Source organism: Trichosurus vulpecula, chromosome 1, assembly GCF_011100635.1.
Source record: "Trichosurus vulpecula isolate mTriVul1 chromosome 1, mTriVul1.pri, whole genome shotgun sequence".
NCBI lineage: Eukaryota > Metazoa > Chordata > Mammalia > Diprotodontia > Phalangeridae > Trichosurus > Trichosurus vulpecula.
In genome coordinates this window covers 308,558,748-308,581,621 of record NC_050573.1, presented here as the reverse complement: position 1 = coordinate 308,581,621, position 22,874 = coordinate 308,558,748, and the positions used below count along the sequence as shown (strand labels likewise).

The 22,874-nt window shown below is 40.7% G+C and overlaps 1 protein-coding gene across 1 annotated transcript in view; it reads left to right on the top strand.

The window, feature by feature from the left end:
• The window catches only part of PHLPP1 (PH domain and leucine rich repeat protein phosphatase 1), a 291,137-nt gene extending 270,266 nt beyond the window's left edge, over positions 1 to 20,871 (top strand). The window contains 4 exon segments of the mRNA XM_036761120.1: positions 7,039 to 7,143; positions 9,789 to 9,983; positions 12,970 to 13,198; positions 18,667 to 20,871. Of these exon segments, the coding sequence (XP_036617015.1) occupies positions 7,039 to 7,143; positions 9,789 to 9,983; positions 12,970 to 13,198; positions 18,667 to 19,812 (1,675 nt within the window). The 3' untranslated portion in view covers positions 19,813 to 20,871.
• Positions 20,872 to 22,874: the final 2,003 nt, after the last annotated feature.

Here is a 22,874-nt window from a genome sequence, read left to right as displayed (position 1 = left end):
ATCTTTTACAGTAAGACTTTCCTAACCTCTCTTAATTCTAGTGCCTTCCCTCTATTAATTCCTACTCATCCTGTATTTAGCTTACTTTGTATATATATGTTTTTTGCATTTTCTCTCCCCTATTAGATTGTAACTCCTTGAAGCCTGGGACTACCTTTTGCCTTTTTTTTTAAATACCTAGCTCTAAGCACGGTGCCTGGCATATAGTAGGTGCTTAATAAATGCATATCAATTTATCAGTTGGCTCCTAAGATATTTAAATTTATTTATTTTCCTTTCCTATCTGCTTCCTCTTTCCTACCTACCAATCTCAACCCATTTTCTCTCTCTTCCCTTTTCTCTGTTTGGTGTCCTCTTTTTTCTTTTCTGTTTGTGCCATAGGCATGTCAACTGCATTACTTGCTCTATCATCACTGATGGACATAGTGGATTTGATTTAGATCACTAGTGAGGAATCTCTAACTTCCCCTTAATTTAATATGTATTTTTCACATTCCTGGAAGTTGTTCCACTTTTAAATGTCTGTACCATGTTGTAAACTCAATCATTTAGACCTTTATTGCTTCAGAATAATTTTCAGTTACATCAAAATTATAATATGTTTTAATTTTAGAAGCTAGAGAAAGCACATTAAAATGAAATCACTAAACAGGTGAAATCTCATTAGTTCAACAAATTAATCCCAAATATGTGGCAGATATTTCTATCACACTTTTTTAGGTTGGCAGCTGCCACTATAACTCCAGATATTTAAGTTGTTTTGTTTAAAACAAAATGCTTACCATTCTGGGTTTTTAACCAATTGTTATTAGTAATCTTACTCTATTAAATGCAAAGCCTCCTTTTGAGAAGTGCTTTCAAGATTCAAAGTCACACTTTGCTTAACAAGATTCTCATAGAATTTAATCCTGACTCCCTTTGGATAAAGTGATTTAGACCTCTAGTGTGGCTTGTTTTAACTTACACATACAACTTTACTAAAATGGTTATGTGAATACATTCCCTCATATACTATACATTAAGAAATCAAATCAAAGTATTTTGTAATATTAATCTTTAATGTCTACAAACATTTGGGTTTTTGCCAAAATTGTTTTCCACAAAAATAACAATTTATTTAAAAACCATTTTAAAAGTAATTTTTATTCACCCTGCTGATCGCACAAGACTTAACTTTGCTGACCCACACACACCTTAGCCATTGCTGCCTCCCAGAGTGTGGACGGAGAAATACAATAACATGTAATCAAGGCAGTTTACAAGACATTTTTCTTTTTTAAGGAGAGTCTTGATTGCCCTCTTCTGTAGCTCAGTAACACACTTTTAAGTGTCTTCTCTGTGCGGGACACTGGGCTAGGTGCTACAGGGATTAACTAAGAAAGCTTTGTGCTCATGGTGCTTCCAGTCTAGTCATAGACCAGTCTACCAGTCACCCTAGACTAAAACATTCCATGAGAAGTCCTATGGGAGAGGTACAGCATTAGTATCTGTACACTTTGTTTGCATAGCACCTTTTGGTGTTTTACAAATATATAAAATAGATAAAAACAAATAGATAAAAAAATAGATATAAGTACAGACAGTTCGCAGACCATTTTCATGTTCTCTCTTCTGATCCTCACAAGGCTTTGAGGTTTCTGATTACCTTTTCACAGGGAACTGAGACTCGAGGCAGCTGAGTAAATTAGTAAGGTCATACAGCTGGTAACTGCCCAAAGCAGAGTCCAGACCCAGGTATTCTGGATAAGTAGGATGTGAACTCCTTAGGGAGAACATGAAGTTGTTGAGGCTAGAGATGCATTTTGTCCTCATATTCCCCATATCTAGCGTGGTGCCTCTTATGTAGTCGGGGCTTAGCAGATGTTTGTTAAATCAGTATGAAATTCAATACCCTTTTATTATACATGCTCCTTTTAGAAAATTATTTTGACAATTTAAAAAAAATTTCAGTTGCAAATTCTCTCTCTCACTGCAGCCCCTTTATACATGCTTCTCAAATAATGATAATAAAAAAACAGCTAACTAACATATAATCTTTAAAGGTTGCAAAGCACTTTACATGTGTTACCTCTTTTGATCCTTACAATAATGTTGGGAAGTTGGTGCTATTATCCCCACTTTAGAAATGAAACAACTGAAGTTGGGAAAAGTTAAATGACTTGCTTAAGGTAACGTGGCTATTCAGTGTTAGAGGCATGATCCAAACTTCTGTCTTTCTGACTCTGAGTCTGGCATTCTATCCACTGTACCACCTGGCTACAGATAAAAGGCTATGAAGGACCAGATGAAGGAGAAATCACATTAATTGGGTGGTGGGGATCAGGGAAGATTTTTTTTAGAGAATATTGTATTTGAGCTGGTTTTGAAGTATGCATAGGATTTTAGCAGGAACATACCAGGGGTGAGCGACACAACTGCACTCCAGGCAGAGGGAAGAGAATAAGAAGAAAGTAGAAGTCAAAAACCTTCCGTGATGGGGGAGGCAGGAAGCACTGGCATGTTAAGGGAGTAGAGTCAGCACTTACTCCACAAGCGGGACAGCAAGTAGTTTGCCTCGGCTTTATATCAGAGGGGTGTGGATATAGAACAAAAGCAAAATAATGAAAGGCTCCAAAGCTGGGGTAGGGCTAAATTATGGAAGGGCTTGAATGCCAGTTTGAGGAGTCTGAACTTAATTCCATAGCTTTTAGAGCAAGAGAATGACATGATTGAAGCTGTGTTTTAGATCTATTGATTGACCAGGTGTTTATGTGTAGGATGAATTAGAGGAGGCAGAGACTACAGGCTAGAACATTAATTTGGAGGCTAGTTGTCCATTTGAGAAGTAGTGGAAATCTAGACCTGAGCGGTAGCAGTAGAAATAGAAAGGAATTATAATGAAATTATAAATAACTTCACCCTCACTAAGTCAAAGTAAGCTTTTCTTGGGATCCTGAATTTAAAATTAATTAGGCTAATTATCTCTCATTCTCTTAAAGTCAGAACAAAGTGTAGTATATTATAGGAAGCACAAGATTTGGAGTTAGAAGGCTTACTCAAACAAGTCACTTAATCTCTCTGGGCCACAGATTTCCCATCTATGAAATGAGGGAGTAGACTAGATGATCTCTGGAACATTCTTTTTAAACTCTAAATCTTATAATGCTAAGGATTCCATTATTTGTACTCAGTTGCCCTGTGTTCTTCCCACCCCAAACATATCCCATCTGAATTTTCTATCCTGATCTTTACTAGATTTAAATTCAAATGGTCTCATTCAACAGTTGAATGATACGTGTTCAGCTCAGATTGGTAGGAATTGAGGGTACTTACCAGGCCTTATAGGCACCTCATTTACTTCTTGACAGATACTTCTACTAAGAGAACTTTGGGGAACTATAGCACCTAATTCTTCATCAGCGAAGGCTTTACGAAACAGTTCCTCATTCATTCTTTATAAGTAATGTCAGCCCAGTAAAGGATAATCATGATTGAGGAGATTTCACGATTACTTGTTTAAGTTTCTAAACAACAAGCGACAACATTTAGGGTTCATTGGGAAAACGAGCCAGGAGAAATGAGATAATCTCTCAATTGAGATTTATCAGCTAGAGAGACAATGTTACAATTCCAGCTTCATCAGTCCAAAACATGAGATAAGAGCATAGCTCCAAGTGGCCCCTGTACACATCCCACCTCCCCGCCACCCCCCCACAAAAAAAACATAGGGGAAATCTGGACTAGCAATGCCTTATGAAAAGGCCTTAGACTCTAGGCAGCATTAGAGTAGTTGTTTCAGTCAACAACTCTGATGTGCAAATACTTGTATAAGTAATGTGAGGAAGAAATAATCCACACGCTGTAGCTCGCCATGGGAACAGTCTCTGTCCTGAGGCCCCATAGATAGACTCAAAGCAAGTTTCACATAACTTTGCTCTGTCAGGCAGATTCTTCCAAGGTTTTATTATGGTCGTATCCTCCTGTCATTAAAAGTGAATCACATTCCAGATTTTAAATATTAGCTGCACAGCATTCAAGGTCGTAACAGCAGCAGTTCGTGTTTATAGTTTCTGAAGCACTTCCCTCACAACAACCCTATTAAGGAAACAGTAAAATTATAATTGTCCCTATTTTGCAGATGAGGTTAAGTCACTTTGCTAACTGTTATGAAGCTAGTAAATGGTAGAGCTGGGACTCAAATGTTGAACTTCTATCTCTCAAGTCCAGTACCTTGTGTTTGTTTATTGCTTGACTGTGTTTACCCTTCTCTCTAAGGAAGCCACATTTAACCTCTTTAGAGGTAAATAACTTCAGTTGTTTGCTCTGGCATTTTGTGGTGAGCTGTGGGCCTGGTCATTTTTTAACCGTAAAATTGTTTGTGCATTGAGTCCTCAAAAATCATTTGCTACAATCATATTCTCTTTGGGATGAACTCACTCTCTGTGTTTGCATGACTTGAAAAGTTGTTGCAGAGTACAGAAGTGCCATTAGCAAAGACCGATTTAAAAAAACCAACTAGATATGTTTTAAATCCATAATAAGAAGTGAACCCTATATCTTAGGAAGCTTCAAGCATCTGACTAGAATATAAATGTAATGTGAATATCTAGTATAGGTGTTACTTAGGGCATTGGGGCATTGGAGATTTGGTTTGCTTATTTTTATATGCTTATGCAGAGAGGGAAAGGGAGGGAAGGAGGGAGGAAGGAAGGAAGGAAGGAAGGAAAAGAAAATGAATGAATTTTCTTCTCTGCTAGCTGGGTCCTGGTTTGAAGATCTTAGTTAAAGGTGTCATCAAATGGACTCCCAAACGCATTTAGGTTCCAGAGAAGTCATCCACATATGATAGGAAAAAGACAAGGAAAAACAGCTTCGCTAGAAAGGGACAGTTGGGTTTACAAGCATTCTCAGTAGAAGAGATTGTTAAGAATTTTTAATGGTTTTTTTTTCTTCTTTTGTTATTGGACCAGTGAAAGACATTGGTTTCTTTGAAGTTTCTGCATCGTATGAAGGACATAATACTTTTTTGAAAAGGAACAGGCTGTTACCAAAGAAGGCAGCAAAAAAAAAAAAAAAAAGAACCTTCATAGGATCTTAAGGTTTTTGGCTTTAAGAAGTACATTTCTGTCAGTCTGCACTTCAGAAGCTTGAAAGGTTACACGAGAAATAGTGTTTAAAACAAAAAAATGAAGGCAGACCAGGTTTGTTGGTAGAAACTGCTATCATTCTCTTTTTACCACCTGGAGGAAGAGTTTTAACAACAGGATTGGAAACTTGGGGTCAGAAGCAAACCTTCCACATAAGCCTTGCTGTGAATAGAAATATTAATTTAAGGATTTCTGGGAATTTCCTTTGGCAGTATCTATGATTTGTGTATTCTGCAATCCTTTACACTGCAGAGCAAAAGTATATATACTGTATAAGCTGTCATTGGAATAAAGCTTTAAGAGAAAAATCCAAAGAAATTGACAACAGAAGTAGATGTTCACAATGAATAAATCTGTTGTGTATGAACATTTGTTATGTCAGCATAGATGCAAGTCAGATATCAATTTACTCCTTAGTTGAGCTGTTCTTGCGTCACATGAGGTTTGAAGTTAGTTAACCAGCACTAAGAAATAACTTAAATTTTTAGAGTGTCCTTCTTTCCTACTAGAGGTTGTGGCAGAAGTGAGTGTGTCTTAGAGAAACAACCTAGAGAAATGGTTCTGATCAACATTGATAGGCTCTTCCTCACATATCAATTCCCCATAGCAGTGAAATGATCCCTGCCTGTATCTCTGCCTTCAAGGAGCTTATGTTGTAATAGGGCAGGAATCTGTTGGTCTCTGTCATAACCAGGGAAGGGTGTTTTGCTTTGAAAAGTCACCAAGACAGAGAGTAGAGCCATAAGATGATATCTCATAGACACTTTCCTGAAGCAATGATAGCATAGCTTTGGTTACTGTTCCCAGTGCAAAAGAAGACTGTGTCTGTGGCTTCCTGGAAGATTCAGGTGATCTGGGGCAGCTCAATGTGGACAGCTCTCCCAGGACAGCACAACCCACAGAGGTCTGGTTGGAAAGGTCAGCAGCTTCAGGGTGGCAGAGCTGGTAGATAAGATCAAGCCTTTCTTGAGGCTACCTTCAGTCATTCCATTTGGGAATTTTTTCTAATGTAATGCTTCTATATTAGAGTAGTTTGTTTTTTGAACAATCATGGCTTGTCACAGTTGAAGTGGGGCAGGTGATAAAAATTCTCATAACTTATTTGTAATTATTTAATCATCTGGAATCCTTAGAATGGAAAGCTGAAAATCCATCAGTGACAAACAGGGAAATACTTGGAGCACCAAAAATTTATTTATCTATCAGGACAGAGGGAAAATTGGTTAAATCTCTCACAGCTGTAACTTAAATACCTTAAAGTTTTCATAATTTCGTCAGTATGGTAGTCCTTCCACAAAAGCAGCCCCTTTATACCTTATCAGATGATGGCCTTCATGAGTTTCTGTGATCAAAAAAAAAGTCATTAAGTGGTAGTAATGAGGCTTCCTACTGGTCCTCATATGAAAGTCTCCTTGTTCCCCTGTGGGCCCATACTCAAAGCTTTTCCAGTATGGTAGGGCTTGCCCTACATATCCTTCAAGAATCCAGGGGTCAGCTCTCCCCATGGTGAGGCATCAGAAAAGATCACATAAATGCTACCTAGTAATTTTGCTTTGTCGCTCACTGTGTGGACCAGTTTTATGAATGATTCTTACCTGTATCTCAGCCTTCTGTCAAGGCTGGGGAGGATCCATTTAACTTGCGTTATATAACAGCTGAGTAGTTCAATTAATAGTTTGATATTGCCAGAAACAAGTTTTATAGGTTTGGTGTCTATACCCTCTTATTTATATAGTCATAAACAACAAGGTATTTGTTGCTAGTAAAGATTCTTTTGCATACCCTAAGCATAATAATAAATGAAAGAAATTTTAAGATTCCAAAAGCCTTGGGAGTTTGAGCTAATAAAAGTGGAGGCTAATGCTTGTCGCTTGGCATTTTAGTGATTTCTTTTCCCCTTTTCCCATCACAGTAATATCCGATGTTTTAAAATTGACCAGCCTTCCGCCGGTGATGCCTCAGGAGCTCCAGCTGTATGGAGCCACGGCTACACAGAAGCCTCGGGTGTAAAGAATAAGTAAGTGGATGACTTTGGAACAACAGGTGACTCCTTCTCACAGTCCAAGTGAGAAAGAAGAAGAACCCAGTCTTTGCTTTTTCCATACAAAATTTAGTGGAGGACATTTTTCTCCACCGAGTGAGATGGTGCCATGACTTATATTTGAACACTAAGCTAACCCTTCACTGCTGGATGGCTCGTACTCTTTCTTTGTTAGAGAGGTTGCTAGGAGATGGTATAACTGACACGTTATATATCTCTATAAGATGCCAATGTTTAGAGAAGGCCCAAGTGTTGAAATGCCTCTCTGCTGCTTTGAAAAGTCCCTTTATCTTTCTCTACAAGCACATAGACCACTAAAGGAGGAGTGACCTTGATGTTCATAGTCATTATCCCTTAAATTATTGACCAGTTGATAGTTTTGTTGGGGCTGTTTTGTTGTTTTTACTTCCCATCTAAAGTGGCCACTGGCAATACTCAACACCTGTTTCCCCACACTGTCTTGTGTTGCCAGTGGGTCCCTTGCCCATCTTAATTTCTGACTTTTTTTTCTTTTTTTACCAGTTTTCCCTTTCTTTTGGGTCAGCGTGCTGGTTTTCTTTAGACTATCAGAAATAATCCCTGTGATCTCATTTTTGTTGTTTTGGTAATTTCTGACCTCTGATGTTTTAGGGGAGTGTGGAATTAAAGAATCTTATCAATTAGTAGATTTGTCATAACATACAAAAGGAAGTTTTAAAGCCCTCAAGAAGGTAAGAATCACTTCCCTACCCTCCAGCTAGTAGATTAAACAGAGGCTCTTTGAATCATTCCCATCACGCCAACTGCTTTCCCTTGGTACAGTGAGCAGAAGCAACTCAAGCTGTGAAACACTGATCCTTCTCTTTCTCTCCCTGAGGGTTCCATGTGATGGTGTCATATCCTCAGTAGCTAAAAACTGTCCCCATCTTACCCACTGTTTTGTTTTCCATCTTGTTGACAATGGAGGCATGCGGGTGGGGGGGGGGGAACCTGGGGAAGTTTACCCACCTTCCCTCTGAAGTGTAAATATTGCATAATTTCTTTGTGCTTTGCATTTAATTTCATTGTAACAAGTAAGAGTAATTAGCATACTCATTAAACAGGCTTCTACTTTTAGTTCTTTTGAAAAGAGTTGTCATTTGTTTGGTTAAAAAACCCTAACTTGATTATAATCATTCAAACAAGCATTTCAGTGCCCACTATATGAGTGAGCATATGTGAAAAAGATCACCTGCACTTAGGGTACTGTCCAAAATGAAAGACTGTAGAAATAAAATATATTGTCATATACTCCCCCATATTGATTAGGGCAGAAGAGCTTGGTTTAGGTAGGGATTTTTCTTATGTGTACACCATACCTACCTAATTATTCCTTGCTGACTACTTTTCCCTCCTTTTTTGAATAGTAATTATACTTTGCTTATGGAGGCTTCTCACTTACTTTGTCCTTGAGACCAGATAGAAAAGGTAGAGCTCACTTCTTACCACTGATTTTGAGGAAGGAAGGGACCTTCCCTGGGCTGAAGGTGCAGAGCTGTCTTCTAATGTGTTTCTGACTCTTTGGAGGAATCCTAAGGAATAGTGGAGACTGTATACCTATTGGATTCTTTTTCATTTAGCATGGTCTTCTTAAGGCAAAGGCATTTTTTTTTTTTTGCAGCAAGCCTGAAATTCCAAAAGAAAGAAATTCTGTTTGTGAACATTGTCAACCAATCAGTTAGCAATTGCTTGAAAAGTATTTCTGCAGAATATACTGTCTCACTTAAAGTAGTTTTCACTCCAAAAAAAAAAAATGAAACATTAAATGAAGAAAGACACTTTAGGAGCTTAAGATACTGCTGCGTAACTTTGGATGAATTACTGCTTTTCAGATAAATAAAAGTGTACCATTAGAAGCATTGAAGATACAAATAATCCCTGTTTTCAGAGAGCTTGTGTTGGAAAAGGAGGAAGAAACACATAAAGAAGGTCTCAGCTATATGTAGATTACAGTGGTTGTTAGGGTACTTCACAGAGATTAATTAAGATGAACTAATTAGTAATTAAAATTAAGGAAAGGCATATATGCACAAAGATGAATGAAAGTTGCTAATGGTAGGGGCAGAATGGGACCCCATATACTTGCACCTACTTCTCATACCATCCTCCTTTCTGGTTTCCATTTTAAGAGTAGAAATATCAGGAGAAAAAGGGGGAGATAATGTCTGTAAATTAAAGGATAAAGTATTCTGATTACCCCTCCCCAGTAGGACATTAGTTGTGACATAAAGTAAAGTGGTTCAAACTAGTTAGATACTTGTTCTAAATCTGATTTAAGTCATTAAGTTTATCTCCTGAGTGGAATCTCAGTGAATGAGGCAACAAATAACTGCATAATCTCTAATGTCATCTGAACTGCCATAGTTTTCATAGAAAGCTTGTGCGCCAGGGCCTGTTAGATGCAGGCCTAGCTGTAGGCATCCCATTCCTGACAGAAGCAGTGGAAAGGAAGCTTAACCATGCTTTGACTCTTAAAACTGGCATCTGATGCTGGAGAGGGAGGAGAGAAGAAGAAAAAGGGGAATGAGTATGGAGAAAGAAAAGTGAGCAAAGTTAACCTCAGTTTTTGGTCCCCCTCTTACCCCTTTTTCTCACTTTGTTAGGTTGTGTGTTGCAGCCCTGTCAGCAAATAATTTCTGTGACAACCGAGAGGCTCTATATGGAGTCTTTGATGGAGACCGCAATGTAGAAGTTCCATATCTTCTGCAGTGCACCATGAGTGACATTCTGGCAGAGGAACTACAGAAAACAAAAAATGAAGAGGAGTATATGGTCAACACTTTCATCGTCATGCAAAGGTGAATCTCAGAGCAACTTGAGCCATCCGTGGTAGCCATAACCCAACCAATCATTCATCAACAAGTATTTATTCAACATTAACTGTGTGCCAGGCAATTTGTGAAGGGGTTCAAAGACAGAAGTGAAGCAGTCACTGCCCTCAAAGAGCTTATGTTCTAATGGTATTTCTTTGGAATGTCTTCTGCCTTTGTGTTTGTCTAGGAAAAAAAATGTCATGTATATGCATGTACTTTGAGGTACACATTATTATTAGGGTGTGTGCTGGTTATCAGAGCTCTAAGGACCTCATGTGAGCTATCTAAGCACCAGGGTCCCTCCTGTACCTTTAAGAGGTCCAGCTCAGTTTCAGGCTTATCACCCTTTCAGAACACTCATGTAGCTAAGTGAATGCCCTCAGGGCCTTAAGTCCACCCGAAAATGAACCCTGGGCATCTGTGATCCCCAGCCCTGCTATAGCATGGACATGAAGCTGCAGAAATGATAGGGACTTCTTGGAGCTCCCCTAGACCTTCCTGAGTTGGGATCTGTATTTAAAGATTATAATTCCATTCTGTATTGTCCACATTTATGAAACTCTATCCACTATTGAGGGATGATGCTACTTGTGCTTTTGTGTTTTCAGAGTTGAAATAGTAATATTTTATGCCAAAGAGTTGTATTTCTTCCAGACCAGTTCCATTTTCGTTAACAGGAGGAAATAGTACTCCTAATGGCCTTTTGGATCATTCTCAAAAGCACAATGTATTTGGCCCTATTCTGACTCTCTAATTAAACCACCTGGTAGGGGTGGGAGGAACAAACCCTAGTCACTTCTTCCCAGCACCTTGTCAAGGGAAGCTGTGTACCAGAGGTTCTGAATCTTTTCTGTGTCATGAGACCCTTTAGCAGTCTGGAAGCCTATGGTTCCCTACTCAGAATGTTTTACACACACACACACACACACACACACACACACCATAAAGAAGCAGGTGAGGATTGAGGATTCTTACCAACTACCTCTAGATCCAGAAGCATCTTCTTATGAGACCTGCTATTGCAAACAGGACACAGGGTCATTACAGTGGGAAAAGTGACTTCTCCAGTCTGAGTACAAGGGATCTGTCATTCAAATGATTGCTCATTCCTTTGTCACTTTGATGACCTGGTGGGTTGTGAAAGGATTGTATCTGAGTCTATAAATTCTGTACTGTAAATATTTGCAAGATGGGGCCAGGAAAAAAGGAGAAGTACTTATGTTAAAAACGTCATGGAAACAATGAAGCTCTTCTCAGTCCTCTTTCCTGTCCCCTAACCCTCCCCCTGAATCCCCAACCCTACCCCAGGAACTTGGTGCCAGATTTTAATCAGGGGAGGAAGGTACATCCTGAGTTGCTCATAGTTGGAATCAGATTCCGTGGTGACCAATTTGTAGGGGCTTTTGAAAGACCTCTGTGGAACTAAGATGGTGGGATGTGCTATTCCCCTGCCCCCTGCACCTTCCAGGCTCTTGTTGGACAGCCTCCTATTGACCATTGGCCACTGGGTGTGAAGCACAACTACTAAGATACACACCTACCATTTTCTTTTTGCCCCAGTGGTTACCTCTGAACACAAAAGTGAGGTTATCCTGTAAGTGACTATAAATCGTGTAATCTCTAAAAAGAAATTTACAGAGAAAGCTCCATTATTCCTGGGGAGGGAGGCTTTTCTCTAATTAAATTTTCTTTTGAGGGATACTAAGGCAAAGGGGAGGTGGGAGATTACAAGTAGTGGCCCCACTCCCACCAGAGGTTCTTTGTTCCCGAGGTTTGCTGTCCTACTGCTTTTCACTAATGTCATCCCTTCACTTAATGTGATGAGAAGGAAAATCTTCATTTCCTTGAAGGGAAGGCTAGGGCCTCCCTTACTCTGGCAGGGCCTGTGAGCCTCATCTGGAGAGTAGTAGCCACAGACGATTAAGAGCTCCGGGACCTGAATTCCAGACTTCTTTCCTCTCCCATCTGCCCCTCATTTTTCTCATTTGTTAATGGAGTATGCCACGTGATAGGGTTTGAAACCTTGAGAAGAACTGCAGATTCTTTAGTCACAGGATCCTAGTGCATAACTGACTTTGAGAGGCTTGGTTTTCATTCCTAACTCTTCCACAAATTAACCCAAGGCTAGTGACTTAATCTTACAGTCTCCATTTGTGAACTGATGGTGTTTCTGTTACCTTCCTGTTGCCCATAAAGGGATAATATGAGCATAAATGATATGAGAGATAACTTAGCTAATAGTGCTTGATCTGGTCCTGAGGTGTTTATGAGAAATTGCTGATGCAGCTGGTGTCCCATTGGGTCTGTGGATTAGTGGTCACAAATAAAAGGTTAAATCAGACATCCTAGAATAGACAATGCCAGCCTACAAAAGCTCCATTATACATGGCAAGCAAGAAAGTGGATTGTCCAGGAACTTCAAGGCAAATACCAACTCATCTCTCATTTTCTCTCTCTCTCTCTCTCTCTCTCTCTCTCTAAAAGACAGAAAAGAATCTGGATTTTTAAGTGTACACATATTTATATACAGGCCGTCCTCTTTAGTAGTTGACCCTTTGGGTTCCTAATCTTAGGCCCAGAGAATGGGAGCCAAAAGAACAAGTTGGTTGTTGTCTTGAGAATGTGGTACCTGAGGAGTATGTGTGATTTGTGTAGCCAACTGTATGTACAAGTATAGGAGCTCTTTTATTCCAGTTGGTTCCCATGGCTTTTAATGGTAAAGTGACTCTTCCCACCAGTCGTGTTGAGATTCCTTTTTGTGTAAGTAGGTGTGTAGTGTGTCAAATTCCACACTAGCTTTCTTCCTCTGGGAAGTTTTGTCATGTTTTGATGAAAAGAGACTGAATTGAATTCTAGTGAATTGCAGGGCTGTTCTTGCTTTCTACCCCCTGTGCCTGACTTTGTAGCCCTTCCAGTGAAAAGAACAAAACTAATGCATGATGCTCTGTGTTTCATTCCCCTCAAATTCTAGGAAACTTGGAACTGCTGGGCAAAAACTTGGGGGCTCTGCTGTCTTGTGTCATATAAAACATGATCCTATGGACCCAGGAGGATATTTCACCCTGACCTCTGCTAATGTGGGGAAGTGCCAAACAGTTCTGTGCCGGAATGGGAAACCTCTGCCTCTGTCGAAATCTTACATCATGAGCTGTGAAGAGGAGTTGAAGAGAATCAAGCAGCACAAAGCCATTATCACTGAGGTGAGGACTCAGCTCCCCTCGGCCACCCTATACTTCCGAAAGGATAGAAAATTGTCTCCTCTCATTGTGTCTGGTAGAGCAGAATATAAGAGTTCCATGAGGTGGTGCCCCATTGGTAGCAAGGAAGGTTTCCCCTTAATTTGTACCCTTAAGAGAAACTGGGGCAGGAAAGAGGGAGGTGTGTGATACCAGAGGATAGGATGCCTTCAAGGAGTTAGTGGGCACTCAAAACTTTGTTTGCAACTTTTTTATTTTAACTTACAATACTTTTTACAAAGCTACCCTGTCTTAGGGTAGAACATGACAGTTTGTGTATGTGTGTTATATAAATCCTTTTATAAAATCATGATATTCTCTGTATTATCTCTATTTGGAGATACTTCTTGAAGTCAAAGTTTATAAATTAAGATGAAAATCTACCATCAGTAGATCACACAAAAACAAATAGCTAAAATCATTAGCTGAAGAAGAAGGCAGACCACCTGATTATAAAAGTAAAAGCCATTCCCCAGGTGATAAGTGGTCAAAGTTTAAGAAGCCAAAGTCTACCGAAGAATTCAGAGCTATCAGTAGTCACATGAAAAAATCCTCTAAATCACTAGTGATTAGAGAAATGCAAATTAAAACAATTCTGAGATACCACCTCATGCCTATCAGATTGGCTAACATGACAGAAAAGGAAAATTGCCCATGCTGGAGAGGATGTAAAAAAATTGGACCGCTAATGCAGTGTTTGTGGAGTTCTGAATCAGTTCAGCTAGTCCAGAGAAAAATGTTGAACTATGTCCAAAAGGCTCTACTAGCTCTGTATCCCAGAGAGATCAAAGAAAAGGGAAAAGCATCTATATGTATAAAAATATTTATAGTGATTTTGTGATGGCAAAAAATTGGAAATCAAGGGAATGCCCATCGGTTGAGGAATGGTTGAACAAGTTGTAGGTGACTGTGATGGAATGCTATTGTGCTATAAGAAATGACAAGCAGGATGGTTTCAGAAAAACTTGGGAAGATTTATATGAACTCACACAAAGTTAAATGAGCAAAGCAAGAGAACTTGTACACAGTAACAGCAATATCGTAAGGATAACAAACTGTGAAAGACTTAGCTACTCCAGTCATGACAGTGATCCTAGACAGTTCCAAAGGTCCCATGATGAAAAATGCTCTCCGCCTCTAGAGAACACTGCTGAACTCTGAATGCACTACTAAAGCATACTTTTTTTAATTTTATTTTTCTCCTTTTTTGGGTCTGTGCTTTATTTTGCAGCATGGCTATTAAAGATATATATATATATATATTTCGAATGAATTTATATCAACTTGGTTGGGGTGGGAGGGAGGAAGAGAATTTAGAACTCGTATTTAAAAAATGAATGTTTAAAAAATCTACATGTAATTCCGAAATATTTAATAAAATAAACTACAGTGAAAATTTTTTTTTAGAAAAGACTGCCATGAAAATAAAATCGAAATGAAAATTAGTACATTTATGCACCAATGTGAGTTGCTGAGGATGAAACAGTAGAGAAATTCCATGATGAAATTAAGTCAGCATATACTCTGACACTTGGTGACTGCAATGAAAAGGAAAGAAATGATGAGGATGGGAAGAATTATAGAAGAAAGGAGAGAGGAATTCATATGACCCAGAAGAAAAAAAAGGAGACCAAAGAGTTGTAGATTACACAGAAGTCTTATATAATGAATGCCTTCAAAAAAAGAAAAAAAATTAGTAGGTACTAGAAATGGAAAGCACCAAATAACAGCACAAAGAATTAAATAGATTACATTTTTAACAGATGGGAAAAGACTTATTACAGATGTGGGAGTTATCTTTGAGTCAGCTGTCTGCGGTAGAAGCTAAGATCAGAATTTGTAATAAACAGAAAGGAAGAATAGTCATGAGAAAAGGATATGGTATACAGTTAAAAATATTTAACCATGAATTATTTAATCAAATGATTGCCAATGAAAATGGGAAATGGACAACAGAAATAATATTAACACCAAGTGTAATAATTTCCTCCACAAGTTAAGCCATTTTAAATTAATTGCTACATCAAGGAGGCCTAGAGCCCAAAAGGCCTCCAAACATTTGACTTACTTGCCACATGGAGAAATGTGGCTGCCAATGGCAATACCAGTTTATGATATGAACTGTCTGTAAAATCCCACAAAAAAAATAGACGATTATGAGCTGTTAAGGGGAGGACCTAACACCAATATCTTGTTAATTTAGATTCAGTTTTGGGATGAAGCTAGGTGGTACAGTGGATAGAGTATCAGGCCTGGATTCAGAAAGACCCAAGTTCAAATGTGGCCTGACACTTAGTAGCTATGTGACCCTGGGCAAGTTTGCCTTAGTTCCTCATTTGTAAAATAAGCTGGAGAAGGAAATGGCAAACCACTCCTTTGTCTGCCAAGAAAACTCTAAATGAGATCATGAAGAGTCAACCACAACTGAAAAATCACTGAACTACAACTACACGGTAATCGTAAGTGATTAAATGGTTAACAAAATGAGGTTTACTCTGCCCTAACAGAGCAAGGATTTCCAACAGGAACACAGTGAGACTTCAGCTTTAGTGGAGGAAGCCTCCCTATCTGTCCAGAAGGGCAAGATAACTCAGGCACCCACCAAGTCTGAGAGGCCTAGACTCCATGTAGGAGGGACTTTAAATGTTTTTAAGTATCAGAAATCTGTGTCAGGGGAAGCAAGAGGCCAGTCAGCTCCTAGGGACAGCTTTGTTTCTTCTTATGGAGAAATGTTGGTAGATGTAAGTCTCATCACATTAGCGCTATCACCTCATAAAGTAGGGAAAGTAAAATCAGTGTAAATGCCCAAGGGCATTCAAGGTGAAAACAGAAAAAGGACTACAAACAAGGAAAATCGAAAAGATTTGCAAAAATTATTACAGCAAACTTTTCTCCATCAGGCATAGTGGAGCCACCACACCTGGGCCCTAACCTCACAGTCCCTGAAGTGCATACACAAGAAATAGTAATGGCATTAAAGGGAATAAAAGTGGAGAAAGTAGCTGAATTGAATCAAATGCACATAGAGGAGGTCTTTGGTGGAGGTGATACAGTTGTGAAGGCATTGTAGGACTGGTTGACAAAGTGCTTAAAGGAAAGGAAGATACCAAAGGAAAATATCTGAGACGTTTTTTATACCAGGAAAAGTGACCAAGAAAACATCAGTAACTACTGACCTCTATGCCTACTCTCTCATCTATACATCTACATTTATGAGAACACCTTTGATAGAGGGCATCAGTAGCGAGCAAGTAGGCTTTTGCAAACAATATTCAACACCAGATTATCGTGCAATTGACTAAAAACTGTGAAGAATATAAGATCCCATTCTGCTTATCATTTGATAATTAAGAAAAAAAAACATTCAGCTTGGTACAACAACAAGGTGTCTCCCATTCATATATCAAGATCATTGAGAATTCCTTGGAAGATTTCACAGCAGGGTCCTCTTATAATAAACTTCAGGAGAGACGTAAAACAAAAAGAGAGAAAGAGAAATGCTTACCAAAAGTATTCACCAGTGCAATAAAAGAGATCCAGGATAAGAAGGGACATCCCTGAGGGTAGCAAAATTCCCCAAGTGATCCTGTTTTCAGATGGCAATATGTTTACATCAAGCCCCAAGACATCACAGCCTCCTCGAAGAAATCCATAATCACTCACAGAAGCTTGACCTGTTTATTTCCACTGGCAAGACAAAATGGATGAAGAATTTCTATGTTGCCCACATTTCAACACGCATCTGAATCTTTTCAGTACAAACATTTTACCAGTGTTGCTGTGTGTCCTCAAGACTTGGAACACTGCAGGAAGAACTCAAGATAAGCCTCCCAAAGAGGGAAATGGAAAGGCTAATGGTAGGTGTGAGCAGGCTGCAGTGAGGAACTCCAAAGAAGAACAGTAGTATGGGGCAGCATCAAGAAATCGTATGACAGGAAGGCTGGTGGCAGGATGCTCCACAGGTACCTTTTCAATGTCAGGAGCAATTCCAGCTAAAATCCCCTGTTTTACTTTAAGCCTTTCCCAACCCTTTTTAATTCCAGGACCTTCCCACTGTTAATTATTTCCTATTTATTCTGTATGTAGCTTGCTTTGTTTCTATGTTTATATTATTTGCTTTTAGTAGCTCCTATTAGACTGTAAGCTCCTTGAGGGAAGGGGCTGTCTTTTGCCTTTTTGTATCCCCATCACTTAACCCTCTGCCTGATACATAGTAGGCACTTGATAAATTTTTATTGATTGATGACTGAAATTGAGAAGGACAACCAGCACATTGGGTAGACCAATTGGGGTGACTCATGAGAGGCCATAGACAAGAGTTGCTCTGGATAGGTTTTGATCTTCCATATTGGAACAAGCTCCTGAACCGATGACATGACAGATCTAGTTTAGTATTTGATTTTGAGTAAGGAAGAAGTTGGTGCTGGGAAAGAGGCTGATCCTTCTGGTGGAGAAGTTTCTTCAATGAGATGCTGAGTCTACCTTCCTCCTTCAACTACCGCTACTACATTACCAGAGGGTATTTAGCCTTTCTGGATGCAGCAGATTAAGGAGTATTAAAGTTAGTATGGTGCCAGATCTAAAAATTAAAGTGTTTAAAAGCCGGGCTTACCTGTTACATGTGGAAGCTGAGGGATTCAGTGCGTAAGAGTCTGGAGGGACTAGAAGTCCCTCTACAGACAAAAAAACAAGCAAAACTGGGATACAATTATAGTTGCAAAAAGAAGCATTTTAGCAAAGACTTTGGCTAGGCAGAATGTAGTCATTTCAATATATGAATGTACAGATATGTCTCCCCCTCAGAAAGTGTGTCATTGGTGTTCATAAAGTTAACTGTATCTATCTATCCCTCCATCTGCCTTTACATCCTGTTAGTCTTACCCTTGAAGAACTTCCTTAAAGATGTAAGTAACTTCTAGGCATGTAAAACTACTTCATTTGCTACAGCCCAGCTGATGGGAATATAAATTTGCATTCTCTGTTTTCACATTTGTAAGCCATAGGTTTGGAGGGAAGAAGAGTGGATTGCTTTTGAGGGAATTTTCTTTCTCTTGTAGAATCCTGTAGGGTTGCATTGGAAGTTAATGATCCTACAAGACATCCATCCTCTTCCAGTGTACATGCTTACATGCATTAGCTTCAGTCTCTTTTGTCTTGGCATTCCTCAGTCCTTATATATTCAGGGCAATTCTTTTCCGCAAAGTGATGTCAGCAAAGAAGACTACCGAAAGCTCTTCCCTCTCTTTCCTTGCTACCCTGGTATTCTGGGGTTTATGATGAAAGCAAGGAGATAGCAAATACCTTTGCCTTCCCAGGTCAGATCTGCAGTCCCTTCCCTGTGGATGGGGTGATGCTGAAAGAAGTCAGCATCGATGACTGCTGTACACGTTGACACGAAGTTGACTTCTCACTGTCTTGTCTCTCCCCTGCAGGATGGAAAAGTGAATGGAGTAACTGAATCCACAAGGATTTTGGGCTACACCTTTCTCCACCCAAGTGTCGTTCCCCGTCCCCATGTGCAGTCAGTGACACTGACACCGCAGGATGAGTTCTTCATCTTGGGCAGCAAGGGGCTGTGGGATAGCCTGTCCATCGAGGAGGCAGTCGAGGCTGTGCGGAACGTGCCTGATGCCTTAGCTGCAGCCAAGAAGTTGTGCACCCTGGCCCAGAGTTACGGCTGCAACGACAGCATCAGTGCTGTGGTGGTGCAGCTCAACGTCACTGAGGACAGCTTCTGCTGCTGCGAGCTTGGTGGCGGCGGGGTCCCCCCTCCAAGCCCAGGTATCTTTCCTCCCTCAGTCAATGTGGTGATCAAAGACCGGCCCTCCGATGGGCTGGGGGTGCCCTCCTCCAGCAGCGGCATGGCCTCCGAGATCAGCAGTGAGATCTCCACCTCAGAGATGAGCAGCGAGGTGGGATCCACAGCCTCGGATGAGCCCCCACCAGGAGCGCTGAGCGAGAGCAGCCCCGCCTATCCCAGCGAGCAGCGCTGCATGCTTCATCCTGTCTGCCTGTCCAGCTCCTTCCAGCGCCAACTCTCCAGCGCCACGTTCTCCAGTGCCTTCTCTGACAATGGCCTCGACAGTGATGATGAAGAGCCCATTGAGGGTGTCTTCACCAACGGCAGCAGGGTGGAGGTGGAGGTGGACATTCACTGTGGCCAAGCCAAGGAGAAAGAGAAGCAGCAGCAGCAGCTGCTTCAAGTGCCGGCTGAGGCTAGCGATGAGGGCATAGTTATCAGTGCCAACGAGGATGAGGTAGGTCTGCCCAGGAAGACCGACTTCTCTGCCACGGGGACCATAGGGCGCAGGAGGGGCAACGGCTCCGTGGCACCCCAGGAGAGGAGCCACAACATGATAGAGGTAGCTGCCGATGCACCTCTCCGAAAAACAGGGGGCTACTTTGCGGCTCCGGCTCAACCCGATCCTGATGATCAGTTTATAATCCCACCCGAGCTAGAAGAGGAAGTCAAAGAAATCATGAAACACCACCAGGAGCAGCAGCAGCAGCAGCAGCAGCAGCAGCAGAGGCAGTATCAGATGGACCAGCTGCCAGACTATTATGATACACCACTATGACCCAGTGCAAGTACTGTTTAAAAAAATAATAATAAACTAACCAGAAAAGACTGAGTCGCAAGAGTCTCCCAGGCTCACGTTAAACCAGGGGTTTTACTCCACTTTCTCCTCCCTTCCACTCTCCCAAACTCCGTCATCTGCCTTTGCAGCTAATCTGTAGGTTCTGTCCTCTGTTTGTTATTTTTAATAATCACCACCTTCCTTCTAGCGATGCTTTACCAATATGATTTTAACTGGGTAACCCTTCCCCTTCCCCTTTCCCCCTCCCCTAACATATCAGAAGTGTAAAGACAAAGAACAAAAGGTTTAATATATTGCAAAGAAACAGATAATGATGATGTAATATTTTTAAAAATGGCTTTTTTTGTTGTTGTCGTTTGTTTGTTTGGAAAACAGGGCAGGTTGCCAGTACTCAATGATTCAGTAATATTGTAATACTGTATTTCTTTGGGGGGGGTGGGGGGGAAGGCTTTTTTTTTTTTTTGGTCTTGAAAATGATAGACATTTGTAGAATATGGAGACTAACTCCTAGGAGTTGCTTTACTCTGTCAGGTGACTGAAGTCACTGAGATTCACTAATTTTCTCTGAGAGAACAGTTGATTGGGAAATTATTACTGTAAATAGCTCAGTGTTGTATAGTGATGCTTAAAATGTTTTGTAGTCTCAGCATAAGGACACAGCCTGAATAACTGACTTTGTGTTCTCCTCCCACCTCCCCCCCAACCCCACCTTATTTATACCTGGCCCTCCAAGGACTTTGGTTCACGCTCATTTTGTGGTGAGCCTAAGTGGCCAGACGAGTTATCTACAAATAAGGTGGTTCTTAGACCACTGAATAACAACCTATGTCCAGTGGGCCTCTTGATTTTTCCTGTTCTCCTCTTCCTTCCCTCAAATACATACTTTTCCAGACATTTTTTATTTGTGTTCCTTATTGCTGCCACAACCAGCATGATTGTATAGAGCTCATTTAGATCATTTACATACCAAGAGTTATATTAAAGCAGAATGCACAAATGAACATGTCATAATTTTTGTTATAATAAATATAAAATTTACAAGTAATGTGCCCATCTGCTTTTGTCTGAGCAGTCAGAAATATCTTAAAAACTATACCATCCACTCTGGGCTTGGAGGATTGGGGTGTTTTGGAGGTATTTGTGGTTCGTCAGATGGCTTCTGTGTTGGTGAATATTAATCCTTTGTGATTTTTTTAAATTGATCATTTTTGAAAAGGGAAGCCAAATTTTCCCTAATTCTCTTGTTAGTTCACGTGGCTGATCTTGTAGCCTTGTCTGAGTAGGAATGGGGGAGAGAGTGGAAGCTACAGCAGTTTTCCCTGTCCTGCAAACTCATAGGATCATATGAACATTTTATCATGCTATTTTCCACTTACGGTGTAGAAATCAGGAGCTGCCTTACTCATTACCCAGCATGGAGGGGAGATATTGTTAGGAACCGTTATAGACCAGGAAGAATCTCATGCAGCTTCAGAATCCCAACTGAATTGTCCACCTCATTTGTACAATTGTGTTTCTCTTTCAAACCTCCCTTCCCCCCCCCCTCCCTGTTTTGGACCCACTGTGTTGAAAAGGATATCACTAGTCTTCCATATACAGAAAGACAGACACCCCTCTGCCCCAGATACTCTGACTTGTTGCCCAGAATAGTGTCTTTACGTCATAGCTATTATGGGAAGGCAGTCTGTGAGCACTTGAGCTTTGTGTCCTCCATTCAAGTAACCTAACTGAGTTGATTGCCTGGAAAGTCTTGAGTAAGGTGTTCATACTTCATCTGAGAGATAGAGGCAGAGACATAGGGACACCTGTACATGCCACTCCCCTTGGCAACCACAAAGACTGGAGAAAGGGTTCTGCTCAGCCCAGCTCTGGTAAGAGCAAGTTCCATAAGGAAAATAGAGGAGAGCCATGGGGGTCTGGGGATCCTTTGGCGCTGTCTGCTTTCCACAGCAAGCACTTCCTCAGAGAAGAGAAGGAGCCACCTCTGCCACTAATCAGCTGTGACCTTAGGCCAGTCACATAGCTTCCCCGGACCTTAATTTTCTCATCTATAAAATGACACAGTTAGATGAGCTCAGGTCTCTTCCTAACTCTAACATTCTATGATCCCGGAGTGTCTGAGCTGGGACTATCCACATCAAAGCCTTCTCTTCCTCACTGCAGTCTAGCCCAGGTACACAGGTCCAGATAAGGTAAGTGAGACTCAAGCTTTTCATTCTGCTTCAGAGCTCTGGATTCACTTGGTATATCTAGATTGATTCCAAGGTCAACCTCATAGGGCTCCCTATGAGAGGTATAAAAAACCAGAATGGCTTCCAGCATTCCTGCAACACTTCACCTCAATCTAAGCACCTAGAGTAGTGCCACTTACTGTGGGGTGGAGGATGCAAGTATCTTTGCCGTTATGGGTTCCAGGGCATAGGACAGTGCCTGGCACATGATAGGTGCTTACTAAAGGTTTATTGCTTGATCTGACAGGATGCCAAAGTGTACATCTTGATCCTATCTCAGTCTACTCTAAAGGACACCAGAATTAGGCTGAGTGTGAGGATCACAGAATGAGAATGTTTCCACCCCATGAGCATGTGCAGTGTTGGACTACAAGGTCGTGGTAGTGTGGCAGAAGCAGGACACTTTGGTCTTTGGTGATGATCTCTGTGGCCTGAAGCAACCTCTCTGGAGGCAGTTTGTTCCCTTTCCCACCCCCTATAATTGGCTTGAGAAGAGCAAATGTGACTTCTCTTGACATTTCTGTTATGTTCCATAGAGAAGCTTGCTAGGAGCTATCTAGTCATTTCATACCTAGGTTCATAATAAAATCTATTCAATAAATATTTAGTGCCTACAACATGCAAAGCACCGTTGTAGATGCTAGGGATACAAAGTTAAAATAACAGCCCCCGCTTTCGAGGACTTACATTTCAGTTTTCAAGCAGAGGAGAGATGACCACACAGGTACGGAGTGTCTAGAGCCAAAGGAGAGGGTGAGCCCAGAGCCCTCGGGCCCTTGTGAGGAAGAGAAGAAAACGCTTTCACCTGGG